The sequence below is a fragment of the Aspergillus saccharolyticus genome (assembly GCF_003184585.1).
Source record: "Aspergillus saccharolyticus JOP 1030-1 unplaced genomic scaffold BP01scaffold_29, whole genome shotgun sequence".
NCBI classification, from domain to species: domain Eukaryota; kingdom Fungi; phylum Ascomycota; class Eurotiomycetes; order Eurotiales; family Aspergillaceae; genus Aspergillus; species Aspergillus saccharolyticus.
The window spans coordinates 333,426-358,755 of record NW_020290639.1 but is presented as its reverse complement, the minus strand read 5'-3'; the positions used below and the strand labels follow the sequence as shown (position 1 = coordinate 358,755).

At 52.0% G+C, this 25,330-nt stretch overlaps 10 protein-coding genes across 10 annotated transcripts; 2 read left to right on the top strand and 8 right to left on the bottom strand.

Annotated features, from left to right (window-relative positions):
• Positions 1-3,382: 3,382 nt before the first annotated feature.
• Positions 3,383-5,137, top strand: BP01DRAFT_367683 (cyclopropane-fatty-acyl-phospholipid synthase; the record flags this gene model as incomplete). The annotated part of the gene is made up of 7 exons (XM_025576467.1): positions 3,383-3,655; positions 3,744-3,806; positions 3,865-4,509; positions 4,565-4,596; positions 4,657-4,672; positions 4,734-4,967; positions 5,033-5,137. The coding sequence occupies 7 exons, from the start codon at positions 3,383-3,385 to the stop codon at positions 5,135-5,137; spliced, it is 1,368 nt and encodes a 455-aa protein (XP_025429166.1).
• A 2,166-nt stretch (positions 5,138-7,303) lies between these two features.
• BP01DRAFT_301680 (APH-domain-containing protein) lies at positions 7,304-8,323 on the bottom strand (the record flags this gene model as incomplete). The annotated part of the gene is made up of 1 exon (XM_025572040.1): positions 7,304-8,323. The coding sequence occupies one exon, from the start codon at positions 8,321-8,323 to the stop codon at positions 7,304-7,306; it is 1,020 nt and encodes a 339-aa protein (XP_025429165.1).
• Positions 8,324-8,990: 667 nt separating this feature from the next.
• On the bottom strand, positions 8,991-10,026 carry BP01DRAFT_425164 (uncharacterized protein; the record flags this gene model as incomplete). The annotated part of the gene is made up of 4 exons (XM_025579734.1): positions 9,777-10,026; positions 9,592-9,699; positions 9,409-9,530; positions 8,991-9,308 (listed from the first exon to the last, which is right to left on the bottom strand). The coding sequence occupies exons 1-4, from the start codon at positions 10,003-10,005 to the stop codon at positions 8,991-8,993; spliced, it is 777 nt and encodes a 258-aa protein (XP_025429164.1). The 5' UTR covers positions 10,006-10,026.
• A 745-nt stretch (positions 10,027-10,771) lies between these two features.
• On the bottom strand, positions 10,772-12,174 carry BP01DRAFT_417576 (uncharacterized protein). The gene is made up of 4 exons (XM_025579266.1): positions 11,878-12,174; positions 11,707-11,836; positions 11,472-11,675; positions 10,772-11,242 (listed from the first exon to the last, which is right to left on the bottom strand). The coding sequence occupies exons 1-4, from the start codon at positions 12,150-12,152 to the stop codon at positions 11,153-11,155; spliced, it is 699 nt and encodes a 232-aa protein (XP_025429163.1). The 5' UTR covers positions 12,153-12,174; the 3' UTR covers positions 10,772-11,152.
• Positions 12,175-12,598: 424 nt separating this feature from the next.
• On the bottom strand, positions 12,599-12,999 carry BP01DRAFT_110329 (uncharacterized protein). Its single transcript, XM_025570312.1, has one exon. The coding sequence runs from the start codon at positions 12,913-12,915 to the stop codon at positions 12,697-12,699; it is 219 nt and encodes a 72-aa protein (XP_025429162.1). The 5' UTR covers positions 12,916-12,999; the 3' UTR covers positions 12,599-12,696.
• BP01DRAFT_393741 (Clavaminate synthase-like protein) lies at positions 12,743-14,402 on the bottom strand. The gene is made up of 3 exons (XM_025578257.1): positions 13,956-14,402; positions 13,829-13,895; positions 12,743-13,768 (listed from the first exon to the last, which is right to left on the bottom strand). Exons 1-3 carry the CDS (start codon positions 14,252-14,254, stop codon positions 13,085-13,087), a joined length of 1,050 nt encoding a protein of 349 aa, XP_025429161.1. The 5' UTR covers positions 14,255-14,402; the 3' UTR covers positions 12,743-13,084.
• A 1,680-nt stretch (positions 14,403-16,082) lies between these two features.
• BP01DRAFT_403198 (uncharacterized protein) lies at positions 16,083-16,903 on the top strand (the record flags this gene model as incomplete). The annotated part of the gene is made up of 1 exon (XM_025578675.1): positions 16,083-16,903. A coding segment is annotated over one exon (663 nt), but the record flags the coding sequence as incomplete, so codon positions are not given.
• Positions 16,904-17,468: 565 nt separating this feature from the next.
• BP01DRAFT_403196 (uncharacterized protein) lies at positions 17,469-18,541 on the bottom strand (the record flags this gene model as incomplete). The annotated part of the gene is made up of 1 exon (XM_025578674.1): positions 17,469-18,541. The coding sequence occupies exon 1, from the start codon at positions 18,516-18,518 to the stop codon at positions 17,469-17,471; it is 1,050 nt and encodes a 349-aa protein (XP_025429159.1). The 5' UTR covers positions 18,519-18,541.
• Positions 18,542-20,163: 1,622 nt separating this feature from the next.
• On the bottom strand, positions 20,164-21,928 carry egl3 (putative extracellular endoglucanase/cellulase; the record flags this gene model as incomplete). Its single annotated transcript, XM_025576466.1, has 4 exons — positions 20,164-21,311; positions 21,362-21,459; positions 21,511-21,781; positions 21,832-21,928. 4 exons carry the CDS (start codon positions 21,926-21,928, stop codon positions 20,164-20,166), a joined length of 1,614 nt encoding a protein of 537 aa, XP_025429158.1.
• Positions 21,929-23,579: 1,651 nt separating this feature from the next.
• BP01DRAFT_367675 (NRDE family protein) lies at positions 23,580-24,618 on the bottom strand (the record flags this gene model as incomplete). The annotated part of the gene is made up of 2 exons (XM_025576465.1): positions 23,580-24,488; positions 24,553-24,618. The coding sequence occupies 2 exons, from the start codon at positions 24,616-24,618 to the stop codon at positions 23,580-23,582; spliced, it is 975 nt and encodes a 324-aa protein (XP_025429157.1).
• Between the last annotated feature and the right edge of the window lie 712 nt (positions 24,619-25,330).

The following is a 25,330-nucleotide window of genomic DNA, read 5'->3' as shown; positions in this document are numbered from 1 at the left end:
ATCGAAATGGGCAATCGGTGATCTCAGCGACCTACGGGTTTCTGACATTCAACATGTTTTATGGGTTAATCTTTCCATACGCTCATTGTCGTCCGGTCAGGGTAAACCTGCCAGCATTCCAGCTTGGCAGCGTTGGAATGGATTCGAACATATTGTAATGGAGCTGGGATGATGGCGCGCGGTCATGTCGGCTACCAGTCACCATGGCTCGAACTCCACCCGTACTGTGCTTACTTGACACCACATTCATGAACAGCCGATGCAGATATGCTAAACGAAATAAGAAGCGGGGGTGGTGAAAGGAGAGTCGCGAGATAGCTCAACGTTGAATGGCAAGCGGATCACCCGTGGATCACACCTGAATTTAACCTTGGCGGTGGTTTTCAACTGTCCTTGGGATTGGGTTTGTAAGCCTTGAGCTTACTACCAATGCCATGCATAAGATAGTGATTATTGCTAGCAAGCACAATGTGGTGTTGGGAAAGGCTCGGTGTTGAGGTACCGGGGCCTCGAGAGCCCGCCGGCAGCTGACTGGGTCTTAAGGTCAGCCACGGCGCTCAATAAGGTTGTTTGTTGCGGGCGGAAGCTTCTACCATCTGCAAACTCGCGTCATGCAGCGATTTGATTAGTTTAACGCTTTTATCTTCTGCTTCACTTTTCTCCAATCCGATTTTCTTCGCTCGATACGTGCACGCCCTTTGCTTATTCAAGCCTACTGCTTTGCATTCGTTGCTTGATATTCCCTGAAAGTCTAGTTCCTCGATATCGCCGTGGCTTCGACCGCAAGTGAGTAGTCTGTGATCTACTTGCCCCCGAATTGTTATGCTGTGATTACTCGTGTGCAGCAAGGGAAATGTTTTCTCAGCGCATGAGACTTCTTGCCGGTCAATGTATATCAGTCAGCTAATCCGCTAGATAGACATGTGCAATCAACAGATCGATCGCCGAGGCAGATTCTAGACGCCGAAAAAGACCTCGTGGGAGCTGGAAATGATGCAGAGCATAATGGAGCCCCGGAAACATCTTAGCGGTTTCATTGAAGGGGGTCCTAGCCCCATGTTCAATAGGTATTTGGTGCCCGAATTCTAGACGTTCGATAATCCCTTCACCAAAACATGGCGAAATGAGATGTTCTCATGCGGAGCGCTGCTGCCTCTAACGGCCAAGAAGACCGATTGAGTGCTGGAGAAACTGGAATACAAGCCGGGATATTTCAATGATCACCGGATATCTATAGTCTTTGACGGGAACTTGTCAAGTCTGCCTCAGCCATTCTAAATGACCTTGTTATGGACTCGCCATGGCGATTCATTCTTCGGAAGATGTCCCAGATAGGACTGGTTGTAGCCGGTCAGCGCTGATTGACAACGTTATCGAACTGGTGCACCCGTCCCTATATCCGCTCGTTTGTGGCCGCATGCGCATCTTGAGAGACGCTATCACCACTTTTCCTCAATCCCTGGAACACTATGACATTGAGAAGATCATAGCCCGCACGATCACACTGTATAACCTAAGATGGCCACCATCGGCCCTGCACGGAGAGCCAAATTTGAACCGTACTGACTACCATGGGCCGGATGCGTCTAATGAGACATCACTGAGCCAGGAATTTCCAATATATCAGAAAACGACGACCACAGTGGCGATGAATCGATCTCCAGCTTCACACTGGAGGCGCGGGAGGAATAGCGATGGTCACGCCGAATCTTACCCTTGAAGATCAGGGAGTTCCACGCAAAGATCACAGATGACGACACGGTCGACCTCAAAGCCACTTATGAACCACACTGCTTTTAGTTTATAGTCAAATAGCAAATGTTAAGTTGACTCTGGGACGACCATCACACGTTAACAAGTCTTGACAGCTTGCAGGTCAAATGGTATGCAATCCATGTTTCCATTCCTGAAATCTTGCGCAATTTGGTTGCAGGCCATGAGACTAAGGCGTTACCTCCGCTTGCACTTCCTCCCGGAGGGGCTGGACCCGTGTCAAAGCAATATGCGCAATCCCGAAGCCTAGTGAGGCTTTGTGAAATAGGTTCTTCATGCCTCATCTGTTTTAGCGCTGTGAATTGGCGCCTCCATCGAGACCGTCAGGATGAAGTCCAGACAATCGTCAAATTAATTCGACTGCGTCTGCACAGCGGGCTCGTGGCCGTATCGAACCCTGAGATGCTTAAATGGCGTGAGGTTGTAGTAAATGGAACTACTAGCGACTTCTTTCCACAGGGTTATGGCAGTATACGAGAGCGTCACGACGTGTCTTCGGCTTCGGGCCCGCAGCGGGCTGAGCCGCGATTGGGAAGCCGTGCGGGGAATTCGAGGCACCTCAGGCACGCTCCGTCGATGCTGTGTGCACCTACCGGTGACACAAAATGCTTACCCTCGCTATTAGACCACATGTCCTCTCACCAGGTTGTGAGACGCAGAAAATATGACTGTGGTTATCTGTAGCCTGGGAAAGCATACGAGCTATTTGACTCTGTCAGAAAATGTCGACAGGTCAAACCTCTTCGAACTAGCGTTCATCCTACAGTGCGCATAGTATGCATGCGCCAAAGAAAACTTTCTCTCTGCCATACTAAGAAATGGACAACGGAGAACGCTAGGAAAGCCAGAATCAAAGTTCAGTTCACTGGCTGACCAGACCGATCTATAGGCGCTAGGGACCGCCACTGCGCCTGTGAACACGACCTGTAAGTGTCAATGGTCGCAAACTTATCGGGTCCATGAGAAGTTTGCCCTAACTAAAATCTTACACTGTTACATTAGACACTTTCGCCAAGAAAGAGCATCTTGCCAGGATGCTCGCCGCAGATGGCTGGGCTATTATGCTTTGACGTGATATGCATATTGGTTACCTATCAGAGTCACTCCGAGAACCCGGTAGACCATGCCTCAGAGCCAGGTATTTGTTCTTGTAGTCACGAGGTCTTGGTGGAGTGTTGCCCTATCGGTCAGTCACTGACAGCTATAGCCACTAATCTCCCACGTAATCACCGGGTCACCATTAGTGTGAAACTAGGTACGAACCCCTTGCTATGGGTGACCAATGCCGGCGGAGATGCTTATTATCTCCAACGGTAAATCTGTGGTAAGCAGGACGCCCCACGCTTGTCGGAACCGAGTAGCACCGATTGAGAATAATGTCGACAACTCAAGGGCTTCTCTGCAAGGGCTTATCTTGAACCTTGTATTCACCTGTTAAGGATCCAGGGTAGCCTGCCATAAATCTATAAAAAACTCAGTGTAAGCCCCTCTAGCGAGAGTAATGAAGCGCAGCACTTTGTCTCTCAAACATACTGTTAACATATCACATGTGATACCCAATTTCGGGTCGACGCAGACTGGTCCGGCAGTATTCTCCGCGAACAGCATCATGGATGTAGGACGTGTTCTCGGCTCCACTGGCAAACAGTTGCTCGACAGGATACAAACTACGGCCATATCTTTAGGAATGGCTGCAGTTCCTGTCAGCCTTCTTAGGAGCCTTGTCTTCTCGATTCTTTCTAATGTCAAAACCGGGGTCTTGGACATTCATTCGCATGATGGGCAGGAATGGAGATTTGGGTCTGGCAACGGAGGACCAAACGGGATGATACACCTCCATAGCGACGCCTTTTGGTTTCGAGTGTTTGTATCAGCGGACCTTGTGCGTCTCTTCCGCCCCTCCATTTCGTTTACACTTTCACGTCGTCAAACTTGCTCCAGTGAACCGTGCTAAAACACTCATTCTACAGGGCTTTGCCGATTCCTACATGTTAGGAGAGTTCACAACGCCAAATTTGATGGGACTGATAAAGGTAAGTGACTGAGACCGCCAAACCGGAGGTATTGCAAAAGCTGACCTGTGCCCTTCAGCTGTTCATCGTGAACGAACAGCACTTGTCCAATCTGAGCACCACACCATATCGATTCGTATCCACTGTCTCGGATATGTTATTCTCCACCGTCGACACCGGCACCCTTAAAAGAGCCAGTCTCAACATGGTCGCAGCATACGACCTGTCTAATGAGATGTTCGAAGCATTCCTGTCGCCTGACATGAGCTATTCCTGTCCCATCTGGCTCCCCAAGTCTCACCCCGAGTACAGCAGCGACACTTTAGAGGCCGCACAGATGCGCAAGCTCGACACACTATTTGCCAATGTGCACGCGCAACCGACCGACCACATCCTAGAGATCGGCACCGGGTGGGGAAGCTTGGCAATCCGGGCGGCGACGACGATCGGCTGTCGAGTGACGACCTGCACGCTGTCTGAAATGCAGTACAAGCGGGCGAGGAAGCGCGTTGAGGCTCTCGGGCTTCAAGATAAGGTTACTGTCTTGCTGTCCGACTATCGGCTCCTCCCGACCCCGGAGACTCCATATGATAAGATTATTGCGGTGGAGATGATGGAAGCAATGGGAGATTATGAGCTGGAGACGTTCTGGGAGACGGTAGATAGGTTCTTGAAGCCAGAAGGAGGGATCTGCTCGGTTCAGGCGAGTATTATGCCCGAATCGGTGAGTCGTGCATTGATGTTGTTTGCCGCGCAAATCTGGTTGATATGTTCTCCAGAGATATAAGAACATGTTCCCAAAAGGCGAGGGGTAAGTTACAATCTATGGCGTCCTTTCTGTCTTTTCTATCTAACACTCATATTCTCCCAGGTTCATCCGCCGTTACGTAAGTACATAATTCGGTCTCATCGAGCACACCTAGAAACTCATTGGATTTCACGCAATAGATATTCCCCGGCGGCCACTGCCCCAGCGTCACGCGATTACTCGAAGCGGTGCAAAAGTCCAACGCCCGACTGGATCTGGACTCCATCCAACAGTACGGCGCCCACTATGTCCGATGTCTGAATGAGTGGAGTAGAAAATTCCAGGATAATTTCCAGAGCATCATTGCCCCGCTCATGCGGGAGAAATACCACTTGTCGGAAAGAGATGTGGAGGTGTTCTATAGAAAATACATTGTGGGTCATTTCCATTATATTTCGAGGGGCGTCAGTGCTGACCTACGGCCTACTACTGTCAACAGTATTACTTTGCATATGCGGCGGCTGCATTCGACACAAAGATCCTGCACCTCGCGCAGATCACTTTCAGCCGGTCTGGAAGCCTGGCGCTGCTCGAGGATGTATAGATTTATCTTGTTTATGATTCTTGGTCGTTCTTTGTTCTTGTCTCCAGAAGTGATTCTAGATCCCGAGTGTGCTCGGATAGATTATACAGTACAGTACAAGCTGTTCTGCTTTGACGAACCCCTCACCGTGGATTCTGGTACTATGAAGAGTTGTATATCGACTGTCTGAGGTTGCCGTGACGACACAGAATTGGCAAAAGTGGGATTTATCGGCGTCTCGCGCGGTTTGACAAAATTTCCTGAAATCAATCAACCTTCTGGAGTCGGAGCAGTAATGCGGAAAGGCAGAGCTTCCTGGACAACTTGTGACTTTATCCATCGGATATAGGCAGTATCTTCGACCTCTATTATATATGATTCTGTGACTGGCTTATGCTCCACCAGGACTAGACAGCGTTCCTAAAAGAGAATTTTGATATAGCTTTAAGTGTTGCAAGAGAGATTACACGGGGTGCATAATTTGATTACCCTGATTATATCCGAGTGAAAAAGAGCTGCAAAAGTTTTTGCGGTCTTCAATATCTAATCAATCAATTCAGAGCTCTTTTCCGGCAGCTGGTATTGAGCCTTGGAAAGGGACTATAGCAGAACTTGGAAGTCATTTATCTGCTCCTGCCCATCTCAGAAGTGCGAGTCGAGCAAGTTTTAGAGGACTGTATTTTAGCTTAGTCCAAACTTTAAGCCTGATTAATTAGAGTTCGGCTTAGCTTATTCAATCTTAATCAGTTCAGCAGTTCAGTTTGTTCAAGGTTGAAAAGTTCTACCTAGTTCGAATAGGAACATCCTTTAACTTGGCTCAAGGCCGTACAGTATCCCCCAAGGGCCATATTTCCGAAAATCCTGGCCCCGGAATTCCGCCACCCATGGGAAAAGCAACGATTGCCTTCACTGAACTGTAAATGACATCGTGAAAAGTGTGAATTGATGGCATTTCATTGGCCAGCCAGGCAATTGGGTGCCAGTGAGATGGTAGAATCGTGGTACGTAGAAGTCTTAACATGCTTCATTCAATTGGATATTCCTCGCTGTGGGTCATGATGAAATCAGTTCTTCAGAGGAGACTCGTTTTTCCACAATCCTGAGAACTAACACGGACTTCATTTCGTCCAAGAAAAGGATATTTAAATGCCTTTGTGGGTCCTAGTAGAATCCCAGAATATCTAGACATGAGAAACACTCTGGCTTGACGAAAAAGGACCTGAATCTTTCTCTGTTGGCCTTGCTCCCTTTAGAGACTTTTGAGCCCTTTCAGCATTCGCCACGATGCTCTTTCATTCAAATTCTATTTCCCTGATGATTGCTGCAGCCACCACGGCTCATGGCTTGACGCTTGACCGTCGACAGTTGAACCCAGCTGCGACAATCACCGCGAGCACTACATCCTCGGCCACTTTGGAACAGATTGACTACATTTCGAAAGACTTTGAGTCGCTCAATAACGACACTTCGTCCTAATACCTCGGTTACCGCGGCAAGGACTTTGCCAGGCCTATGTACAGTTCGTCGCTAGATGGCACCCAGCAGATCGGTCATCATCTCGCAGTGCACTGCCAGACTGAAATGGCCCGTAGCTTTCTTCGTTTGAGGGTGTTGAACTCTTTGGATGATTACCTCAGTCTGACTTTGCTCTTCCTACGGATCTCTGCAGTTTCTTGCCCGCTTTTTACCAAGAGTAAAGATACTATTTAGACGGCACCCTGTACTCGCTGATCGTATATCTATTTCGCAGCAACCGACTGGCAGATTGATCACTCATAACTCCCATTTGGGTCTATGTAGCCCTCTTTTTGGCATTGACCACTGGTTGTAGCAAAGTCAGACTCTGCACAGACGCAAGACGAAAAACATGAAGACTAAGAAGGGAAAGAGGAATTCGCGCACATGGAGCATATCAAACAATTTGGATTTATCAGTTAGAGCAGCAACGGTATAAGGATATCGTCCTAGAAATGCTACCTAGAGAGACTAGCATCAGGGCGTACGGAAGGATGGCCTATTTACATGAAAGCTGGGATTACTTGGAACAAAGCGCGACGGTGCTATCAGGTTATTCTTCGAAGGTGTTGTGAAAAGTGGCTGGTACGGGTTGTAGGCTTAACTGTCTCCTAAGAGACATATGAAATGAGATCAACGAGCTGCTGAGCCCCTGCGAGCAAGGCTTCTAGGCTACTCACCCACCGAGAGCTTCTCCAACAGCCTCTGGCCCAGGCCATCCAGATACGGATACCCCTTCAGGGCGGACACATCATCCCAGAACCGCACCGCATCAGGATACCCATCGCCGTGAGCATCAAGCTCTTCCCGAAGCAGCGCCTTCCACTCCGCATCATCGGGACAGTTACTCTGGCTACTGACGAGGACATACTCGAGCCACACGGGGTAGTAAGCTGCATACTCCCAGTCAATGATCCCCGTCAGCTTCCCCTCCTGCACCATGATATTAGTCAAATGCAAATCCCCATGTGTAAGGACATACGGCCCGCACGTGGGCATCCTCGCCAGCAGGTTGTCGACAATCTTATCCGGCAGGCCGCAGGGGGTGTCCTCCGTCAGCCTCGCGCGGAGTGTCTCCTGCAGTTCCGCATCTGAATGCCAGGGTCCATCGGCGCGACAGCCCACATAGCATGGGAACGGCGGATAGCACGCCCCGCCGCCCGCCGACTGGATTGACGGCGCGGTCAGCGCACGCAGCCGCTGGCGAACCTCGGCGACTTGCTTCGCGATGTCTGTTTTCTCGCTCTGGATCAGCGTCGGCCATACCTGTCCCAGCGTGGTCCCTGGCACCCGCTCTTCCAGCACGAAGTACTGCTTCTTGGCGTCGCGCCAGTCGTGCAGGACGCGTGGGGCGGGGATGGCGGGGTCCAGGGCGAGCGCTTGCGAAATGGCCCCTTGCGTGCACAGCCCGTCGTCGGCGGGGCGTTCTTTGAGGATCTTGTCGCTCCCAATGAACCACACCCCACGGTCGTTGACGGCGTCCTGAAGCCGGATCGTGCCGTAGTAGGCCGCATGGTTGTGCCACCAGCCGCAGGCCCGGCATCGGTCGTATTCCGAGGATGAACCATAGCCGCTTGCGCTGGAGCAGATGCTGCTGTCGAGCTGGCGGTTAAATCTTCTACAACGATCACCGCTGCATTCCGAGGGGACTGCAGTAGAGGGGTCGGACAATCGGATTGTGGGAACGTCCATCATCTCTATGAATTCAGACAGTGGTGTGAGACTACTTCTTTCGGTATGATGGCCCCTCGCATGTGATTACACTCGGGGGTTCTTATACTGCACTTGTAGCCTCTGTAGATGCATGCATTAACTATCCCCTTGTTCTAGAACAAGCGCATAGAACAAAGCAACGGAGTCAACCTTTGAGGAGATTTCCAGCCCGGTCAAAGAAACTAGAGAGATCCATTGACTCGAGGCTCGAGTTAGAATGCGAACAAAAAGACAGCTCTTTCGTCACTTTTGTCGTCTCCACGCCACGATCTTCCTTCAACGCCAGTACCACCCAATATTACACCATTTATGCACATTTCGTACGTGCGGTAGCCGGTCTGAGTGCACCACACTATCTGTTATCTCGACTAGAAGATCCTACTGGTTGAATCGCGCTGTCCGAAGAAACATCTTCCATTACCACGAAACGAGCAAACGAGGCAAGCTATCCACCGTTAGGCGGGTCTGGAAATATGCCAACGAGCGTCGATAGGCATATACAACAGATGAAGAAGACACGTAGGCGCTTTGCATTTATTCGAGTACTGTATTTTCCATGGTCAATGAAACCTACGAACAGCCCTAAACCACACAAGATGTTCAGTAGAATTGTATAGACTCGTTCCCCCCAAACAAACGAGACGAATCACGGATGCTTACCATCCATGATCCGCCTCTCATCCGCCCACGCCATGATGGCGTCAAAATCCTTGCACTCGTGCACCGCCCCTGTCCCGTCTGTTCCGGGCTGCGTCCTCTGGCCCTGGCCCTCCAAAGCGGTGTCCCCGCAGCACAACAGCGACTCCCGCAAGTACTGAAAACAATGGTTCACGTGCCCATGGGGGCCTTCGGTGGGGTCCTCGGTATGTTGCAGATGATGCAGATGGTCATGCTCATCCGCGTCTCGGGCTTTGTTCGAAGAGGTGCCGGCGACGAGGTCGTCGTAAGCAGACATGATCGCGTACTGAACTCCAGATTAGCAAGGGCCAGGTGTTGAATTTCGAAACGATAGAACCAAAAATCTGCTTTGATGACATGGTCGATGCCATCACGAAGTCACTCACCAAGCAGTGCATCTGGTGGAAGACAGCCACCGCGTAGAGGTTCTTCCCGAACTTTTCGATCGGCGGAGACAAGACGTATTCGAGCTGGTCGGTCTCGTTGACCGCAATAAATCCATTGCCACCTAGCAGTCATCGTGTGAGCCAGGGCTCTATTCCAACATATCGATCATAACTGTAGCTCACGAGGCATATACGACAGCCAATTCTCCTTGGTCGCCGCTTTCGAACTCTCTGTGACATGGTCTGACACAGCCATGGGGTCGAGGCGAAACAACACTTGATGCGTAGGGACTAAATTACGAGCCAGAAGCGGAGTATTAGCCTGGGTTCTGGGGAGATAGAAAGCAACATGACGGAAGGGCTCTAACAGTCCGGCACCAATCCATTCAGATCGCGGAGTGGTGGCTGTTTGCTTGTTTCAACCAAGTACACTAACAGGACGATGATCTCGACGAAGCCAACAATGACCACTCCGACATAGAGCAACGGGCGCAAGCAAGCCCATCGCCGGGAAGAACGGTCCTCGTTAGTGTATTGATCCCGCTTGAGGAGGAATTCATCGGATTCCCGGTGTTCGTAATCTGCTTTGGTTGACATGGTCCCGGTACTTGATCGACTAGTACAACGTGGGATGTGGACGAGAAAAACCAAGGAGGGTTGGAACAGCTCCTGTTATATACATCTTCGTAACTTCGATTCTGGTCGACCAATTCTACACATCCTCTAATTTATGCTTACGAACAGCCGTGCATTACGAGAGGATCCCGCGGGACCATCAATAAAAATGCGGCGGGCAGGAACAAAGACAAATTTTGATCTGGGGCTATTGATACCTTCAATCGGTGAAGGCCGAACCTTCCCAACCCCACGCTTAGCCTTGGCTTACAGTTATCTAGGGTTTCTTCTAGGCAACCAGTAAGGGATGTTTCGCAGCGACGAACAGGGCATTAGCATCTGCCTGAGCGCAGGGAAGTCTAAATCCGAGTAAACTCTAGACACAGAGAGATTGCATTATTCCCAACCGCGAGCAATCCGTTTCCCAGGTCTCGGGCATCTCTCTGCTATGGCGTGTGTTCCACCAGTCCATACACCTTACATGAAAACAAGCGTCTTAGAAACCCAAAGCGAATCACTTGTTGTTGCGAAGCGGTCCGTGCCATCAGTATCACTACCAGCACGCCTGCAACTCTCCTTCGAGGTTTCATCCTGGATGCTTCTATGACATTCCATGCGGGGGACATGCTGTGTCCGTGGTGCGGATGATGGCAGTTGCTTGTTCTGGGCCTGGTGTGCCTGGGTGCCTGACCCCGAAGAGTATAAACCCCCCCTCGCGCGCCCGTTGACCGCGCCATCGCTTCCTCTTCGTTGATTTCGCAGCTTCATCCTGGTTGATTAGGTATTGATCGACCAACTTCACGTGGCCGGCGACATGTTTCGACCCTCATGCAGCAGACCGAATAGTTCCTCACCGAGCGTATCGTTCAGCCCCAATTCGTACGTCTCTTGCATCGATGTCGACGGGGACTTGCCCATCGTGTACAGCACCTCATCTCCGGGATGTATGTTACGACTTGGAATCTTGCTTTTGTACCTTTATATTCGGAGAGCTCGCCATTCGGTACAAGTCTTCCTGCGAATATTCACTGACTCGAGTCTTCTCATCTGTTGATCAATTCCACAAGCACAAATCCAGCACTGGACTGAGCCCTATAGGGTTTCACACTTCAAGAGGCCGATGCTCAAACTAAGGCACAGTGAATTGTAACGCACCCATCTGGAGCAAGGCAAATCTCTCGTGGTGCACTGTACAAAGCCCCGGGTTTTCTCGTGTCAACTATAGTTCATACTGTACATAGTCATCTTCTGCACTGCCAGGCGGATACACAGGCACTGGCTGCTTGAACTACTATGAGAGCTTTTGAGTAAATCTATCAAAGGGACTGTGCGGTACATAGGTCTCTTGCCATCTCAGTAGTCCTTCCATAGCCGGTTCCGAGCACTCCTCCGCCAGCATCAATCTTAATAAACCCCCTCCTCAAGTAACCCCCTCGCCACTCCCTCACCCTCTCCATCGCCGCAACCAACAACCCAGGCCCAGCACTAACCCTCGCCACCCCCATCTCCCCCAGCTCCCTCACCGAAATCCCCCCAGGCATAGCCTTGACATTCAACCTCCCCGCAAACGCCTCCACCAGCACGCCCACCTCCTTCCTACTAATCCCCCCTCGCGCTGGCCCGCCCCACACAAACACCGTCGTCGCCCCAGCCTCCTAGATACGCCCTCCCACGCTCCATCACCTCCTCCAGCTTCCCGCCCTCAAGCAGCGCATCGCACCGCGCATTGACCACAAAATCCGGCACCCCGGCCGCACGCGTTACCTGCAGCACCGTGCGGATGCGCTGTGCCGCCTCGGCGGTACTGTACATGCTTTGCGTGGCGTTGTCGAAGTCCTCGATGTTGATGCCCACGACGCCCATCGCGAGGAGGTCTTGGATGATAGACGCCAGGGCGGCGTTGTAGCCGTCGCGCCGTCGCGGATATCGATGGTGAGGGGTTTGCCGGTGGGTTGGATGGCGGCTGCGATGGTTTTCGCGGAGTGGAGGAGGGTGGATAGTGGGAGGGCGGAGTCGGTGGTGCCAGCGGCGGCGGCGGCGACGGCGTAGCTGGCTGTCGCAATGGCGTGGGCGGCGGGGAGGGAGGCGATGGCTTGGGCGGAAGCGGCGTCGTAGTTATTGGCTAGCATGAGGGGGTGGGGGGCGCGGTGGTGGAGGGATTTGAGGTGTTAGGCGAGGGTGTTTTGGGGGCTGGTTACGTTTTATTGTTTTTGGGCTCTTGTTATTGTTATAGAAGAATAGAAACGGCGATCGACTCTTACATACATCTCTGTCGGGTGGAATTTAGGTAAGTACAATTGGATGATCCTTATGCATACTTCACCTCATGAGTCATTTAGGCAACCAGCTCGTATACTTTCTCTAGGCACCAGCACGCTAGTCCTCAATTGGGTTATTAGTGACTGGCAGTCAACTTATAAGACTCATTATTCAGGTAATTACCATATTGTACTGAGACACCTGGCAGGCTGGCACTAAACTACCAGCCATAGCCCCACTTTCGGCCAACCACGCGCGCTGCGGATCCTGTGCCGATCTGCTGCGCGATGCGCAAGCCACCAGGTCCACCAGAAGCTTTATTTTCACTCCTCACGTAGGCGGATGATGATGGCTATGAGCCGTGAGCAAGTAGTCGTGCTTGAATTTATGTCCCAACTGGACGTCTGCTGCAAGTCATGACAAAGTAAGCAAGGTGACCTGCGCATGAGTGTACTGTAGTGCAGCGGAAGATAGTGCATCAGAGAATCGAGATTGCAGAGCACGACCAGAAACCATGTTGAGTTGTTCGGGACCAGGTTGCATCGAGGTTTTACTGGAAGTGGAAGAGCGATGGGTTTCAAGTCCTCGGATAGAGAGGATGAAAGCCAAATATATGCAGCTTACCAGAAACATTCATCTCGATCTGTGGATTACGCTCACTGAAAGAAGGATCAAAGTGAGTCACGGATTTCCTAAGCCTGTCACTACTTACACACATCTCTAAGACACGCATCGCTACTGTATTCCAAAACACATGTCTCGACAATGGCTGGCAGTGCACCACTCACATTGCTGCAACATGTCAGGCCGATTTCTGCCCAGTCATCATCCATGCCAACTCGGTTGGCCGCGCATCCAACCGCAGCACGGAGTACTTCTTCTCCAACCACTCCTGGCTCGTCAGCACCGGCGCATCGGATTCACGAGCCGGGATGTATCGTGTCTGTGGCGCACCCATCACGGTCTGATTCTCCGGCCGAACCATGTATGCAAACGAATAGCGGGTTGGCATGGCGCGGTTGGGCAGAGGCCCCACCCGGTGGACACAGGACTGCAGGTAGCCATTGGTGAGCATGGAAAGGCCGTCACCCAAGTTGACGATGGCGTGGCCGGCTTTCGGTAGCACCCATTTCCAACAATCATCGCCAGGACTCTGAATCTGTAGGCCAGGCTGACGTGTGAACAGGAAGGTCAACGTGCCCATGTCAGTGTGTGCGGCGTGCGGGACCCCGCGCTGCTCGGCGGGCTGCGGCTGGTACTTCAACAGACGAATAATGTCGGGTGATGGTGCAGAAGAGCGATGGCACAGCTTCAAGTTCCCGGATTCGGGGAGCTCCAAGGAATGTGACAGTCGGTCAAAGATGGTTTGCGATGTGGTGTTGACAAAATTAGTGAACTGCCGAAGAGTGTTCATGTTTTGATCAATCAATTTGGGGCGCGGAAAGTCCTGCTGGTTGTCCAGATTCAGGATGCCGTTCTTCGGAATCTAAAAGTCTGTCAGTGACACACGGGTGCTTTCAATCAAGGATGGTCTATGTAGTCTTACCACGTATGTCTCGAAACCATCACGCTGGCCTTCGAGTCCTCCGAAGTTGCGGCCCACGGGTTTGTACCTGATAGGCTACATAAGTCTTTTCTCCAAGGACGTACGGGGATAATTTGACACAACATACCCATTGCATTTCATGTTTCCCAGCTTGTCAACATCGTACAGACATTTCTCCTCCAGGGGTAGATCGAAAATTTTCTCTGAAAAATCATAGACGGACTCGAGAACCGGAAATATTTCACTACCCACAGCGGCAAGTTCCAGATAGAAGGCACCGTCATGTCTGCTCGCCTCAAGGAGGCGTTGAGCTTCGTCTTGGTCTCCAGCTTGCAGTCTGCCCAGATTGAGCGTCTGCAGCTCCGCAACAGGGAGATCTGGAGGAAAGTCGGTAGCGTCCGATGACGCGTAATTCGGGATTGTCATGACGTGTTGACTCTGTTGGATTTTCTATCTAGTCCATAGACAAGAAACACGCACAAACTAAGCTGAAGTGGGAAAGAAAGGAGTGAGTGCAGAAGTCTTGTGCGGAGAGTGCAGCTGTTCAGGAAGCCCGTCTCAAGTCCGCGCTGAGCTTTAGTTAGATAAGAAGCGTGAAGCTTGTGGACATTCTTCGTCTCAGGAGCTCTATCATCACGTGCAGGTTGTATATGACATGTCGGTGGGAGGCACCAAACCTAATTCATTCACCGCTTGTTGCTGTCCACCCATACTTACTTAACATACGAAGGAGACTGACCATTTACTGATCATCTCAGGCTTGGGGTAGTGAGATTGAATTGATCTATCTCTAATTCCACTTTCACTGTGGCTGTCTTTCCAACCCTTTTTGTTCATATCAAATGCAGGGGCGAATCAAGATGAGCCGGCCCCCAAACCGGCTCAGGGTCCGCTCCTCTTGACCCGCCCGAGCTTGCAGGCGATAAGGTATTATTGTCCGACGACGGCCTGCTAACTATGGAATCGACCCGCAACCGGTGTCCGATCGGTATAGTATGTCAAGCGAACCCCTACATAGTCATCACTATCAATGGCGCAGCCTTCTCGCTGCTTCATAAAGATTCGTTCAAGCCTTACTAGGCAAATCTCGTTTCCGGATTCTGGTTAAATTGCAGCAAGTAAATCCGCCTAGCAGCTCCTGCGCCTCGTCACCGCACACTCAACAACTGGTAGCAAACAGCGATTTTCGTCACCTCCCAAGCCGTGACGTGCTTCTTGCTACAGCTCGGATGTTGCTTGGGATGGTACCTTGCCAAGCTGACGGAATACACGCAAATTTTACCTCGCCTGATGGCATACTGACGGGACATCATGACTCAACGCGATGACGGGGGCTTAACCCCCCTGCCCCCCGTGGGGGGCCTGCGAGCTCGTTCTTTCCATCTACAACATTCTTGCCATTTTTACCACTATTCTCAGATCCACAATCACCATCTCTATCAACCACTGTAAGGACCACTTTCATGAACATCTCTATCCACCACTACCAAAATCAAATCACAGCCACCAATATGACTCAAATCAGCACCAGCCCTAAGCAGCAAGGGCCCATCACCCCTGCGGCAGACCGCACCTGTCCGGTCTGCCAGCTCAGCTTCAGCAGTGTGGAGCTTCTCAGGAAGCACCAACACTCGCAGTGGCACAGACTGCCCTGCAAGCACTGTGCGAAGAGCTTCGTGACTGAGCAAGCAGTCCAGCAGCATCTTCGGGACTTCCACTGGCAGACAGTGGTGTCCCCATCATTTACCCAGCCTGCGGGAGTTGCAGCAAGGCCTCCCACTTTTTCTCCTCTTGTGCAGCCTGTTAAGCCCAAGGCTGCACCCAAGGCGGACGATACGAACTGCCGAATCGTCCACCTCACGAAAACCGGAGAGATTTCTCTCCTACCTTTAGAAGAGCCAGCACAGCCTTCCAGTTCAAAATTGACTTCCGGTGCACTTCTTCCTGAGGCAATTGCCCGGCCAAAGGTTTCTGATGACACTACCTCCACGTCATCTACCTTGTCAGGGCAGGACCTCCTACTTGCACGCCTCCTTGCGAGCCGCCATTCTCAGACTCGCCTCTCCACAGAAGGCTACAACATGGTGGCCACTCCTTCGGCCTGTGACCGGCCATGGAAGGGCGCAATCCTGCAAGAGCTATTCAGAACTACTCCTAAGCGAGTAGAAGCTCCTCGTCGTCACAACAAGATGACCAGGAAGGCAGTCGTCATCGACTGCGAGATGGTCATGACGCACGACGAGGATAGAGAGCGGGCCTACAACGGGTAGCGTACCTGGCGGTGGTGGACTTTCTGACGGGTGAGGTACTCATCAATCAGTACGTCAAGCCCTCGGGGAGAGTCACCCACTGGAATAGCCGCATCACGGGGATCACCCTCAAAGATATGAACGCGGCCGTCCGAAGCGGCGCAGCGTTCCGGGACTGGCAGGCGGCCCGCGAAGCGGTGTGGGACTATGTGGACAGCGACACGGTGCTCATCGGCCAGACGCTCCACAATGACCTCCATGCCCTGGGGATGGTCCACTTTCGGGTGGTGGACACGGCCCTTCTCACGGCAGAAGCCGTTTTCTCGGGTTGGGAAGACTCAACACGATACCCTCGGCTTTGGAGCCTGAAGAAGCTGGCCTGGGCCATGCTCGGCCGGCAGATCCAGGCGAGAAGTGCGGGCCACAGTGCCCTTGAGGACGCGTTGGCCACTAGGGACGTCCTCATCCACTGTCTTGAGAACCCAGTGGAGTTAAGGAAGTGGGCTTGCGAGGGAAGGAGGGAGTACTGGGATTCTGGGGATGGGAGGCTGGGCATGACATCGGCAGTGCCCATTGTGGCCGGCGATGGCCTGGAAGATAAGAGCGAAGACTCGAGTAGCAGCTCTGGGTCTCGTTTATGGTCGGATTTCAGTGAGGACTACTTGTAGTCTCATTGAAATAATCCTTGGGTTGTCCTGCCCGATTGAAGCCATTGGCACTGGGTGTCTTGTGTTTCTTTTTGTTTGACTTTGATATTTTCATTCTCCCATCTCAGTGGATGCCTTTCTGTTCTTGCTAGCTCCAATCTTGACAGCCACAATGCGATTGTCCTCAGCCCACACAATAACACTTTGTAATGCCCCCCTGTATTAAGCTCCTGGATAGTACATCCATTGCATCCCAGTCAGAGAAGCATGGCATAAGACCACATGATGCCCGAAGTAGACTCCCGCGACATTGCATGTTTGAAACAGCCAGAGCCAAGAGGATCCAATCTATTCACAAGTCGGCGCCCTAGCAATAAGAACGTGCCACCCGACTGACATGCGATAGTGGGCTCGTGCTTCTCCCATTCAGTCACATGGCCTTTGAACTTGCTTGTTCTGGGGGTCGCCATGCGCCGTCTATCGTACAATATACTATATGCAGACCAGCACAATCGGCTATATAGCGTTATTGAAACGCATGCCTCATTCTGCATGCTCTTTTGGGGATACGATCAGCAGAAAGTCAAGTGACATTCTATTTACAAAAGAAAGCTATTATGGCTCTAATCAAAATAAATGGAGTAAACTGCTTTTATAATCCGGATGGAAAAATGCTATACCTACCTAGGGGAATCCCCGTACTTGTCCGAAAAAAAAAAGGCTTCCTCATTGAGCCGGTTCATCCTAATCACACGAAGCTATGCTATGTCGGTCCCGAGTAGCAATCGGGCTGGCTCGAGTGCTCATCATCACCTCCTCCAAGTGGGCTCTCAAATGCGCAGTTGCGCTGCCCTCTATCTTCGTCAGATCCTTGCGGCAGAGCATACACCTGTTACTATCGTAGAAGTATCCCCAGCCCCAGTGATGCTCGAGCATGTGGGCGGTCCAGGCCTCCGCATCGGCAAACGCCGCATCCACGCTGCACTGCTCATGCAGGCAGACGTACGGGTGGAAGTCGTAGCGGACATGCTCTCTCCACGCAGCGGGGTCGCTGCAGACGTTCAGGGGGGCCGCGTCGTTGCAGTAAGGACAGATGACGCAGCCGTGCTCGGGCGTCAAGGGCTGGGGCGGCGGCGGCGGCGGCGGGAAAGGACCCCCGCCATCTGGAGTGGTGTTAACGGCGGGGGCCTGTGGAGGAGCGTCGGGCGGCGCACGGCGACGCTGCCGGCTGAGGATCCGCCAGCGCATGCGCTTCGCAGCGCTCAGCCGCTGGCGAATCCTCTCGGTGGCCCGGGGGAACTTCGCCCACAGGTCGCGCTCGATCCGCCACGTGTAGTGCTTGCCGATGTCGACACCATCGATATCGAGGACGTGGTAGTCCGCGCTCGTGTCGACGATGCTCGCCAGCTCGTAGCTGCGTCGCGGGCGAAGCGCGGTCCGCACCAGCGCAATCCAGTACGCGGCGTCCTTCTGGGCTTCCCGGAAGGCGAAAGCCGCTTGGTCGCACCAGATGCCGTCGCGGATCGGGCTGGGGTGGGTGAAAGCAGCCTTGATATTATCCAGGGCGTGCGCGACGAACTCGCGGGTCTTCGGGAGGGTTCGCAGCTTGCTCAGGCTGGAGGTGCGGTAGTCCGCCGAAAGTTCCGCCTCGAGCTCCGGCCAGCCTGGGGCCATTTCGGCAGCGGGCGTCTTCTGCTGGACAAGCACCCGGTATAACGCGTGACACTCTTCGACTTGCAGGTCGACTTGCTTGTTCTTAGCAGCGTTAACGTCCATTGTGTGGTTTGCCTGCATCGAGGTTCGTTCGTGGTACTAACAGTCTTGATGTCTTATGGTGTGTCATGGTAGGCCTCAAGCATGTTTATATAGACCGGTGCTTCCTTCCCAGGCGTAAGAAGAAAAATCATGCATAATACGAAACATGCAGTAAGACTTTCCTGCAAACATAAAAAAAACTCCCCACTGCGCTTGAGACCATGAAAATGTTCGGACCCTACCGAGGCTTACTGCACGATTGATGGGATTTACCAGTAACCGTAGTGGTCAATGCGTTAGCAAACCAAGAGAGAGACAAGGAACTGAGGGAATTTGGGGGAGGCCACCATCGTGCTTTGTGACAGAGGGGGTTCGATATTGAAAAGTATCGCGCAGCGAATGCCTGGTATATACACGACCACAGCGGTGGGACTAGGGCCTCCCTATCTATACCGCTGTATATGAGTTATCTTTCGGATATAGTTATCAAGACTGGAACACCTTATCTAAAAGCTCTGCTTATTGCCATGTCTTGCCATGCTGCCAGGCCTCGTGTGTACAGACCAGTCAATCTCTCATCCTAATGAAATGTCAATTTCCTACTTAATGTGATACTTCGGGGAATCTTTCCAGTAGAGGAATATCACTGGACATTGGTTTTCCTTTCTGAGAGAATGTTATCTTTTTCATACTATCATATCGCTTCTTACGACTCCAAGCGAGACTTCAATGATAGGTACTAGTACCACAGAATGATGCCAACTCTTAGCGGCCATATCAGCCATCACTCGCAGGCCTGACTGATGCTGGAGATGTATGACCATTCGAAAGTGGTCGGTGTGGAGAGGATGCGGTGAGTCGGAGAATAGATTACAATCGGAGTCTTCGTTCATTCTCCGCCCGTCATTTTCAAGAGAGAGAACATAGGAGGAGTACTATGCCAGGGCACTCGATGTTTTGACAATAGCCTTGCTAGTCCCAATGGGTGTGAGCAATCCACGGCATAATTCTCTAGTTACGAGCGCGGGTATGTAAGTAAGGTCGCCCTTTTTCCAGAGAAGTCCGAACATGACAAGGATAAGATATTACTTTTTCAGACACAATCACTTTTCTCTTGGCTCCTCTGAACAAGCAATGTAGCATAGCGTGCGGCACACGACTGGCAAAGATACTGGCCGAGTATTTCGTCTTTCGTTTGCTACACAATTTTCGTGGCTACCATCCATCAGCAGTACGATCAATGCTGAAACTTATAACGTGAAAGACCTACGCAGTTGGCAGCTTGCCTAATCGAGACTTTCGCAAAGTGATGGCATCGTGAATGATAAATAGCGACAGATGCATTGCTTCGAAACCAGAGTCGATGATGCAAGGATGGTTCTCGTGGAAGCCTCTTTTAAATCAGGAACCGCCCGGAAGTGGTGGACTGGGGGTTGCTTTCATAAGTCAAGACCTCGGGCGGACTTCCCATGGGACCTGATGAGCAAATGACTAGGGCCGTGAGGATTCATACAATGAATGGTGCACATAAGCTGGAGCAAGCCAATCTAAATTTCAAGGGTAGAACCCGAATAAAGTTTTTATAGATATATACAAGAACAAGAATCAGGCCAGTCTCCCCCATCCACACGACCTCACACTACCTCCTCCATTCACTAATCTCAAGCTAGCGATTTACAACGGTCTAGTTCGAGGCAACGCACTGGTAGTAGTAGGCGTTCTGCTCGACGCAAGTGTAGGGGCTCTCGCACTCAGTGGGTCCGGTCCAGTTGATTCCACCGCACTGGTAGTACTGCTTGACCTGACCAGCAGAGTTGGTGGCCTCAGCACCCTGGGGGTCGCTGACACCGGCGCTGCCGCTGGCAGCAACCACGCTGGAGGTGACGGGGCTGGGGGTGACAACAGGGGTGGTGGCAGCGACGGCAGCAGCAGTGGTGGTGGGCTGCTCGACGACAACGGCAGTGGTGGACTGTTGAACGGCGACGGCAGTGGTGGACTGCTGGACGGCGACGACAGTGGTGGTGGGCTGGCTCACAACAACGATGCTGGTGGCGGAGGCGGGGGCGGAAGCGGAAGCGGAAGCAGCAGCGCTGGTGCTGTGCAATCTGCAGGGGGACTTAGACTTGGTGGAGGTAGCAAAAGTGGTGGCGGCAGAGCTGCTAGAAGGGGCGGCAGCAGCAACGGAGACGGCGGAGGTGGTCGAGACCTCGGGGTGGGGAGCAGCGGTGGTGGTCTGCTCAACGGCAGAGGTGGCAGAAGCGACTGATGCAGCAGCGGAGCTGGAAGCAGTGGTCGAGTTACCATCGGGGAAGTACTTCTCCAGGATGGGAAGGTAGGTCGAGTAGGCCGGGCCATCAGAGGGCTCAATGCTGTACATGTAGGATCCCCACCAGGGACCGGCAGACCACCAAGAGGCACCCACCCAGACATCGCTGTTCTCGGACATGTAAGAAAGCATGCCCTCAACAGCCTCCTCACAGACGGTGTTGACAGCACCAGCGAATTCTCCGATGATACCCTTCTTGCTGTTGGTCTGGAGCCACTCGGTGGCGCTCTCAAGACGCTCCTTACCGATGGTGGAACTGACACAAGTCTCCGAGGTACCCGAGGCATCGGAGTCGAGGTACTGGTGCATCTCGTAGATGATCTTGTCCTCAGTATCGGTCAGGCCGGACAGGTCATCGTTGTACTCGGTCCAGGTCCAGGCACCAGAGTAGCTGTTACCCTCAACGAAGATGTACTGGGAGGTGGCGCCTGCGGCACGGATACCGTCGATAGCGGCCTGGTTGAGGCTCAGAACCAAGGACTGCTCCATATCATGGTATTCGTTGTCTGATCGATTGATTAGCTTCGTGGTTATCAGCAGGAATAATTGAACTGACTGGTATCGAAGATGACCTTCTCGTTGTCGGCAAACTCGGCAGCGACGTTCTTCCACCAGGTCTGGAAGTCAGAGGTGGAGGTGATGATGGATCCGTCGCTGCAAATCATTAGCCCTCTATCACAGAGGGAGCCTGGCCCGTTGACTTACTATCTTCCGTAGTTGTGGGGGTCGAGAACGGCGTAAGCTCCGCTGTCGGTGACGAACTTGACGGTCGACTTGAGGTCGCTCAGGTAGGTAGAAGCAAACGAGCCAGTGATGCTGTCGGGGGTGAGACGCTCCATCAGGAAGGGGATACGGAACAGGTTCATGCCCGCATCTCTCAGGATCTGGATCTGGCTGGTCGTGGGCCAGGTGTAGGTGGTTCCCAGAGTACCAACGCCAGAACCAAACTCAGCACCAGACTCGCTGACACCGAAGACTATATCGGTCAGCACTGCTACCCTGAACGCCTAGGCGACATGACCTTACAGGTGAATCCAGAAGAACGCTTCTTGATCTCACGCTTGGGGAGAGCGTTGACCATGCCGGCGGCGGAGGCCGCGATAACCAAGTTGCTGATTCTCATTTTGAAAAGAATGTATATCGAACTAGTCGGTTGAAAGAGTGACTGTAATAAAGAATGAATGAATGTGAGAGTAAAGAAGGAACGTCAAGAGCCAGTCTTGATTGTAGTATACCAAGTAGCAAAGACGAACGGCCGGGGATCCTCCTTCTTATAGCACTAAGTCGTCCAGGCACACGTCAGGTCAGAATTATCCTGGGAAATCCGGCGGCTCCACTGTCAATCTCGGCGGCAGATTTGGGCGCATCCCCCTGAGACCGCCACTGGACGACTCGAGACCCATGCACTCGGGTGGACATGGTAAAGGTCGAGAACGTTTCGCCCCAATATGTCCTCGATGTGACGAAACTCCAGGCCGGCGCCGAAGCTAGTACGGACCCTTAAAATCACTTCAGGTGCAATATCAGCGCGTCTCGCCAGCGCCGCTGACCACAGCCCTGGTTGCTCGCAGGAGAAAAATTTCCAGTTGATTGGGAGACATGAATTACTTCCCAGGCATTGACTCCGACACTGTTGTGACATCCCCTCAAGTCTCTTTCATGGAACGTTCGAGTGTAGTGGAGACGGCGAGCAGCATCCGTTGTCACAGTGCAAGCCTTAGCACAGTAAAGGAAACCCAGTGCCCCCGTCATGATCACCCTTTTCGGAGCGGTGCACTGGCCCCAAGCCATCGTCCTTCATTTCTCCAGGTCAAATTGCCATTTAGCAGCGTGGGGCCATACCATGCAATCGCTAGGGAGTCTGATCTAGATGAAACAGCATCGCGTCCCAAGCCTGCCGTTCGTTGGTGGAGCGCTCGGCGATAGGATTCACTTAATCAAAAATAATTCCGGGCCGAGGAACGCACACAAACGGCGAGATGCCGGTAATCGAGAAAAGCCGTGCATTCTATTCCATATTTCATTTCAGCTCAGGGAGCAAGATTTGTTCGTCCTGCCTACCCCCGACTCGCCCGGTTGTTCTTCCCAATTAATTTATGGGCCGGTCCCATACTATTTCAACTGAGACATTCCACCTTCCGCGACCCACCACAATCGTCTGCCATCTTCCAGGCTTCGCTGTGGTCATTTCCAGATAGCTGACCTATCAAATTCATGGATGTCTTTACACATTGCGGGATCCATAATCAAACACAGAAGAGGGACGAATTTGCAAACGACAATTGACGAGTGTGAATCCTGTTGATGGTGGCGTGCAATTTGTTGTGGTGGATTCCGGATTGTGGTTGTGGAGATTTGCGAGGGGGACCTCGGGGTTGCTGTTTGTTGCTTGTTTGTCTCTCCTGACACGCACGTGCCGGAAACTCACCCGGAGTGGGAGATTCGCCTCAATTTGACCGCAATCTACCTGTACATACAGAATTTGCAAGAACTGATGGGCAAGATGAGCTAATGTCCACCAGACGTCTAGTTACTCGGATGACCGGGTGGCGTTTCTAGTCGCAGTTAATAATTTCTGTTTAGTATACTACCAGCTGGTGCCTAGCACATGTCCACTTCGCTTTTTTAGTAGTTTGCAATCGAATTGCTATTTTGGCATTCTCGAGATTAAACCATCATACTATTTACAAAGCCACACCTGCCGAGATTCGGGCAAAGATCCGGGTGTAGCCAAGCGCAATGTGCAATTTACCAAGGGCCCCAGTCCCCTTTTCTCAGCATTGGCCGACATGAAATTCGAACGATCGATCACCTTCCCCGATCGGGATGGCAGTGGCATCATTGTCATAGAGTGTACGCTCAAAATAGCGCACTCGTCCTTGTGTACTCACAAGGATTACTGTCTGTTGTTGCGTCCCATATGCCCCCTGAAGGAAGGAGTGGTCCAGAGCATCGTGCTGCTCGGAAGAAGCATCCTCTGCCACCTTGCTGTCACTGCAGACCGCAGGCACCTTCTCTGTGGGTTTGACAGGCTTCTCGCGAGCCCCTAGTACAGGGATGAATATGCTCTGTCTGAAGTACGGCAGGTAGTCTTCCGCGGTGGCATCCTCCGTGAGCTTTGGTAGCGTGTTCGTACTCAGCATATCGAGCAATCTTTTGATGAGAGCATCTTCGTCTTCCCCCTTCTGCGCATGCTCAGCAATGGCCTCCTTCATCAACCTTTCGCCCTCAAGAATTTTGGGCCAGGATCGATCGTCAAAAATCGTGTTGCTAAGGCCAAGGGTCTGACCTTTCTCCGTGGCAACCCAGGCAATATGATCCATGGTAGATGAACGATTGGAAACGATGGCCAGAGGTTCATTGACGTATCCGCACAGAAGACTGAATCCACCAACATTCCTGGCAGACGGGCTTGCAACCATTCCCTGTACAAACTCCTCGGTCGGTTGTCGCCGGTCCGGGGCGGACGTCAGCCAACTGTTGACGATAACACCGCGACTTCGTGCTCCTGTGGCCTGCTCAGAAGTGTCCTCGCGGTAGTTAGTCAACACCGCTATTTTCCCGTCTTTGGTAATTCCCATCCATGTCCCATGTGCTGCTCGGGCTAGATCTCGACCACCTAGGATATTGGGTGTTGGCTCTGGCCACCAGTCGGCTGGGGATGTCGGCCGCCGAAGGTATTCCTATCCTCTGTCAGTCCCAGACAAAGCTTTGCGCCGATGCACCGGGAGTAAGACTGCTTCATACATCTCTATTGTCAACTAAGATTAATGAGTAGGACGGGTGGGCAGTTGATACCAGTGCGATACACATTGCCGCTGATTTTGAGGGGGAAGGTTCGAAGATGGGACCAAGAGGTGAATCTCTTGCGGGGAGGTTGACCACGGGCGAGCTTGGCCACCTCTTGTGTGAGGGGAAGGTCGGAGCGTATGGAACGATCAAGCAGCTAAATCCGGGATGAGTATCGGTGGGCTGACTCCGCTGGTCGATACTAGTATTGAGGCGAACTATAAGTCCCGAGATCGAACTCGAAAGTTGGATTCAATGACTGGTGAGTAGAGGACAGAATGAGGCGACTGTTGGGCACTTGAGGTCATCCGACAACAAACACGGCCGGCAATTTGGCTCCACCGCCCGACTTCGCTGTCCACCGCATCCCACCATATCTTTCGATTGATAAGGAATGATATGAAGCTCAAAAGTTCGACTGAGACTTTCTCTTTTAAAATGGTGATTGCTCTGGCATAGAGAAACTCTCGCACGCTTCTTGATGACGATAAGGTAATTGTGCAAGTGATCCGAATTCGGACTTAGGAGCCAATGAAGATTCACTTAGGACTTGTCAGGCCTCCCTTAAACAATAAATGCATGCTCGAAAACGTTGGTCTTGCGATCCACAATTGGGACGAATCGTAAAGCGCCAATGCCACAAAACCTCTTTCGTCCCTGACCCATGTTGTGCATTTTTCCTGTATCTTTTCAGATATTGCTTTTTCTCGAGGCGGAATCAGGACTATATACAAGA